The 6716-nt window shown below is 32.6% G+C and overlaps 1 protein-coding gene across 1 annotated transcript; it reads right to left on the reverse strand.

Annotated features, from left to right (window-relative positions):
* Positions 1-2687: 2687 nt before the first annotated feature.
* LOC129319939 (uncharacterized) lies at positions 2688-6260 on the reverse strand. Its single transcript, XM_054965052.1, has 6 exons — positions 5822-6260; positions 5415-5567; positions 4252-4332; positions 4036-4161; positions 3796-3891; positions 2688-3051 (listed from the first exon to the last, which is right to left on the reverse strand). Exons 1-6 carry the CDS (start codon positions 5931-5933, stop codon positions 2975-2977), a joined length of 645 nt encoding a protein of 214 aa, XP_054821027.1. The 5' UTR covers positions 5934-6260; the 3' UTR covers positions 2688-2974.
* Positions 6261-6716: the final 456 nt, after the last annotated feature.

The following is a 6716-nucleotide window of genomic DNA, read 5'->3' on the forward strand; positions in this document are numbered from 1 at the left end:
TTTAATTGATATTTTCTCTAATTAAATTTTTTAGTACTTTTATAATTTAAGTATATTCATGACATTTATTTGTCATTCTCCCCACATCCACATAAAATAAAAATTGTAACATATAATTAAATTAAAAAGGAGTGGTGTAAATAATCAAATAATGAAACAGAGAAGGGGAGACAATAGAATCTAAGAGAGAGGGGAGAAGGAGAGATATGATGTGACAAAGAAGTGACCAAAATTTGAAGAAGTCTCCATCCATTAGCAGTGCCTTTGAGGCCCCCAAACACATTCATCGCCCTAATAATTCACCCAAGTAGCCTCTTCATCCATGTTTTAGTTTAATGGCTCTATTTTTTTAAATAAATTTTTAATAAAATATTTTAATGATTAGATGGGACGATTTTTAATTACTCTTTTTTTAGATAAAATATTTTTTTAGTTGATAAGACAACCATTAAAACCAAACCTCACAAACAAATCAAGGAGACACTTGAATATAAAGAAATCATTAAAAATTTTAATATTAAAACTATTTTCCTAAACTTTAGCAAGCCAATCAATACAATAATTTGTTTATCTTAAAATATGCTCAATGGAAACATGCCAAATTGATGATTCTTCTAATCGAATTGTAAAGAGAATGATTAAGTGTTTATTCATTTTGTAGATGATCAAAAACTTATAGAGAGTGGTAAAGAGTAGTTTTAAACTATAATATTGTTCATTTCATCATTTGGTGGATTTGGTGAAAATCTTGTGGATAACAAAATTGTGTTAAAATGCCTATTCTAAATTCAACTTGAAAGTACTCAAATTTAACATAGTAGTACTAAATATTAATTAATTTTACGAAAAAAGGTTTGCGATCAGGATTACTATTCAAGTCAAATTGATGTGTGCAATGAAAAAAATATTGATTAATGATTGAGTTGATTTCAATTTTTTTTTTATAGAATTGATTACAAATTACTTAAACAATTTGTCCAATGTACTCTATGATGTTTAACAAAACAGCATAATTTATTATAATCTTTTTTATTGATGGTGTGCACTCAATGTTGGGCCTCAGATAAGAAGAAACACCTCCAATGCAACTTTATTTAAAAAAAAAAAATCTGCAAAGCTTAAACTCAAAACTTAAACCCCTCCAATGTCTCAAATGAGATGATGATGATGATGATGTATTTAACTAAATATAAAAATGGTGCAACGGTTCATGGCCCATGATAAAACCTTAGTTTTAGTGAGGTCTAAACCCAATTTGAAAACAAAACCCATGCTATGGGTTTGATTCTGCTTTAATCTCATAAACAAGAGGCCCGTTATGAATCTTGCCTTCAAAAACAAAAACAGAGGTTTGGCAGTTCAGTGCATGTTTTTTTGCATATAAAGACAAATTTAGTGTATTAACTAAAGTTGACCCAAGTGTTAAAGATTCCCATCATTTAAGTAAGTGGTTAGGAATTCAATTCTCAACTGTTGTCTATCTTACAATTTCATTGGAATAAAGGTTTACCATTTACTCTTCTTATACTGAGTTAGGATCTTAGATGCTTCTAAACTCTTAATGAAGTTGCTTTTAACCCTTGTTTACATTATTGAGAAGCTTTACTCCTTATACTCACAGCCAAAAAAAAAAGAAAAAATCCTATAATCTATTTCATTTGCTAAAATAATATGATTTTTTTTCCTTGGATAAAGTAGATGGTGGTATTTGCTGGGGCAATTTTTTTTTTCATAGAGTGAAACTATCATAATCCATCCACTGCACAGAGTTTTACAAAAACAAGTCATAACTTATAAATAATACAAGAAATTTTTTAGGAAAATAAACTTAAGCAATATGAAAAAAATCAACATTTTGATTTTTTTAAAATCAAATAATTCTTTTCGGGTGAATTTGATATAATAAGAAATATTGAAAAATTCAATGATATAAGGGAAAAAAAAAATTCAAATCACATTTTGAGTTTTGACATCTAGTGTTCCCTCCCACTAGTAATCTTATAATTCATGTTAGAATGATAATTGATGTTTCATTATTAATTGAAAGTAGGGCAATGAAAAAAATATATTTGACAGGGTTCTTTAAAATTAGTGCACAATATAACTCATTCAAGTTTTGTGTAAACATTCCGGATCAATCCATTCCAATCGAAGCCCTAAAGGTAGATTAATATCCCCTCTCTCAATTTTGCAAGACAAATTTTGACAAAACTATACATACTAATAAAGTACATTAAATACACTTTATATTTTTTTAAAATACAAAATGTAAATTTTCAAAAATATACTTCATTTAATATGATCTTATTTGTGAAACATTAAATAAAGAGAGAGAAAATATAATACAAAGGAAAGAGTAATATTGAAAAAAAATATAATTGATGAAATTTTATTGTTGTTAAAAATATCTTATATTTTGAAACACTAGTTTACCTCTCAAAAGTGTCTTATAAACTAATATAGAGGGAATACTATTTTTTAACCCTAATATGCTTGCATACCTTCATATCCTGAAAGTCACACTATTCAAGAAATGAACAATTTGATCTTTTATATATCATGTATATAATGATCTCTTGTCTTTCATAAATCTATATTCAAATTCCAAACATCACTAATAATCTAATACGTTTCATCTAAACAAAGAAAATGAAGGAAAACAAAGTAGAAAAAGGCATGCAAAAGAGTTGCAGCAGAATATCATCTCAGCTGAGTTATTTATTTCACAAAACATCCGAATCAAGATCTTTAAAGTACTTCAAAGAAGTAGAGTAAGAGAAAGATAGAAATAAAGTGATACATTCCACATCTGCACATGTGGATCTCTGAGGAATAAGGCCAATTTATCTCTTCCTACCCCTTTCTAACTTCGCTGTAAAGTATTTTAGAAGATCCTTTTCTACAAAATATCCAAGGCTCACCAAAAACCAATAACAAAATCAGGTACTCTCCTAAAACTATAAGCTACTGTGTCCTATTGCAACTGAACCACAGCCATGAACAGAATCAGCGCGAACATCCAAAAGAAGCTTCCTCGTATGATTGAGACAGCTGATAAACACCCAGAAATAAAAACAAAAACAAAGAAAACAAAAGAATATGATATGAAACTATCATGTGCACAAGGTCACAATGAAAACTGCAGCATGAAATAGTTGTTTACCGGAACAATTTATGATGATAGCTTTGCAAACTTCAATCATGTTACGGTTATGTTATAAGAAAAAACAGCCTTTAGTGGATTAAAATTTAGGGTTAAGATTAAAATTACTCAGAAACTTTTTCTCTAAGAGTTTCTAATATCCTTAAGTCAATAATGATGCATAAAGATCCATTAACTTTGTAAAAGAAAACAACCTTTCTCAATCTGTTTAAATGGCCTTATGTTGACTATCAAGTTCTAAAGATTGCAAATGTTTGACCATTAGGCCATTTTAATGAATTAGTGGGGAAGATTGACATCTTTGATAAAATTAATGGCTGCACGTGTATCATTGTTGACTTAAGGTTACTAGAAGTTTTTAGAGATTTTTTTTTTTTGGGGTACTTTTGCGCCTTAACCCTAAAATTTACAAGACACAACAGCAAACTGATTTCAAAATATTAAACGTATCATACATCATTTAAGAGAATCAAGAAACATCTAGCTACTGATTCACCTAGTAAGTCTTGCCTACAAAGTCACAGTTCAGCAGCAAACGAAAAAAAAAAGGCCATCTTTAAATGAGAACAGAACACAATTAACATTTAGCAAAACTTGCAATGCAAAACCAATTGTTCAGATTTGTTCCTTACCCTCGTTACTATTGCTATCCAATGCCGGTGGTGGAGAAGCATTCGATGAGTTTGTCAAAGATATTCCAAGGTTCTTGCAATCCAAGCCAAGAGAACCTTCAATCCAAATTTCAAGGCTCAAAATAAGCTGTCTACTTTATTAAGGGCAATATGTGAGCATAGACCAGAAAGTTTTCCTTTTAAATCAATCATAAATCTCAAACTGATTTACTAAACAGGATATCGTGTTTGTAATCTTACATTCTTTGAAACAAGGGAAGGCAGTGGTGTTGAGAAGATTGTAAAAGCCAGCTTCGCAAACACAATTGTAGGAGAACATAGACGTCTTGTTGCATGATCCGCCTCCACAATCAACCCAACGGCAAACTACAGAATCATATGAACAAAAATTTATACAACAAAAACATAAAATAAAACTGAAAAATGAGATGCCATTAAGCTAAATCTATCAATTACCATCAAATATTGACCCAGTAGTATTTTTTGCTTTCTCTTGAGCAGGGGAAGGCGCGTTGGTGCAAGATTGTTCAAGACTACCTAAAAAGCATATCATACAAACATGTCAGCGCTCCAGAACACAAATAAAACTGCACAGAATGATGGCCATGCGCATTCAAGAACCATATCATAATCAATCAAAATTCACATACTTATTCTTCTTGTAAGTTAATATGAAGCTGCACCTAAATATTTTCTGAAGCCACAACATCAACATCACTCTTTTACTTTATTTGCAGGTTTGCACAAATTTTACTTGTCAACAGCAAATAAAATACAGAGTGTGAACAATTAGGCCAAAAGCATCATCTGTTAACTTCTGAATGTCTTCTAAAACTGAAATCATTAATATCCTTGCTTTCGTTTATTAGTAGGGTCGTTCAGATTGGATCATTTTGCCAAAAACATAGACTTACAATTACATCTGAATATTTTCTGAAACTGAAAGATTGACACTTTATTGATCAGTAGGTTTGTTTACTTTGTTAAGATCCCATTTACCCAAAAAAACAAATGAAACACACAGTTCCAATAATGTGCCATTAAAACTAGATCCCTGCTTCAAGAGAGTCATGAGCAATTCGCAATTTCATTAGCCTGAAATCATTACTTAATTGTTGGAACTCTGTTTAAGCAGCGCGCTACAATGAATTGATTCGACTTCATGCTGCAAGCGAACTGCCTCTGTATGCATAGGAAAAGGTTGGATGGAGTATCACATAGCTGCAGAACTGCTCTTGTTTATAATATTACTTAAATTTAGAACACGTCTTGTCTATAGTCTTTTGCTTAGATCCCACTTCAAAATCGTAATCAGAAGACCACAAATTCACATTCTAACAGGCTCCTAGCATGTGAAGAACATGTCCACCTTACAAGCAAGAAATGAATTTAACCATTCGTCTTGCTACCTTGAAAGTCAATTGCTTCAACGTTTATAAGATTTAGACAGTTTCACCAAATACGTTGATATTTTTGAACACATACAGCCAAAAATAAACACAGTACAATAGGGTCAATAATACTTCCAGACATTACGTGAGAAATATTTTTCTAGCAGAAGTGCGACTATAAGATATTAGTACACATATACATTTATTCAAGGGAGAGGGAGTTCTTACAATTGGGAACTATGCAAGGAAGAAACTTTAACTTGTCGTCGTCAGAAAAACGAGTTTGCTTCCAACCTGGATCACACTCGCATTCGTAAAGAGAGCTATTGCCCGAAGATTTGCAAGCACCTCTTCCACATTTAACTTCTTTGCATATATCATCTGATAATCATCAATTCACGTTTAAAATGGAACAGTATGAGGAGATTCTTTAGATTTCTTAAGCTATAAATCATATAAAAACAAGAAATCAGAAAATGACCCAACGGGTAAACTGTCGAGAAACCTCAAACCCAAAATTAAATCGGCAGAGAATCCCAATAAGAAAATCCATAAAAACAGATCAATAATCAAGATTCAAAAGATAGACAATGAAAGCAGCAAGAGAGATAACAGTAAGAGGAAGAGTCACAAACCGGCTATGGGAGAGAACAGAGGAGACAAGAAATCCATTGTAGCAGCCAGAGGTTGCAGAAGAAGAAGAAGAAATACAAGAGAAGCAACGATACTTGGAATTGCAAAGGCCATCTCTAACTCAAACCCGAGGAGAAAAAATGTTGAAGATTGGGTATATTTAAAAAAGTATTTAAATTGACTCGTGGGAAGTTTCAAAAGAAAGAGGGACTCTGAGAATCAGTGAATCAATGAGTTGGAAATTATGGTGAAACGTGGCTCAGCAAGAAAAAAGGGCACATCGTATATGGGCACAGTGCGGTCGTTGGAAGTTGGAGTCTTGACCGCAATCTGAACCAATTTGATCTGACCAGTCACACTATACCACGTAACAACAGAATGAAACTAAGCTTGATCTTAGAAGTTACTCCAAAACATAACACCCTGCCCCTCGTTACCAAATCAGGCCCGGTTCCTTTTTTCGCCCGCTTCTAAACCAATATGTAATTTTGATTGTAATTAATATTCAAAACAACCCCATAAGTAGCAACAAAAAATAGATTATGTTTGATCATCACCTTAATTGCCACCGGCCGGCCGGCACATATTAGCCGAACCATGACGGTCCTATTCCTATAATCCTATCCATCCATGTGGAGGGTCTTTTCGGCCAGTATCTATCCCATGTGTGAATGTTGACAAATATGGTTGATTGCGTCATTTTGTCGAACACGTAGAGTCCTGTCATCCCATTCCCATGATGCACGACGTACAGATTATTTCCCAAATAGGACGCTATCTTCATTGTATTGGAAAATTGTTAGGCAATAGGGAAGGATCATTGGCGCCGACCCTACGAGAGTTAATGAACTTGACGAACGAGGATAGGGTTTTCGGTGTGCGATCTCAATCGCCATC

The sequence above is a fragment of the Prosopis cineraria genome, unplaced genomic scaffold (assembly GCF_029017545.1).
Source record: "Prosopis cineraria cultivar Desert tree isolate PC_DT_omini unplaced genomic scaffold, ASM2901754v1 PC9, whole genome shotgun sequence".
Classification (NCBI taxonomy): domain Eukaryota; kingdom Viridiplantae; phylum Streptophyta; class Magnoliopsida; order Fabales; family Fabaceae; genus Prosopis; species Prosopis cineraria.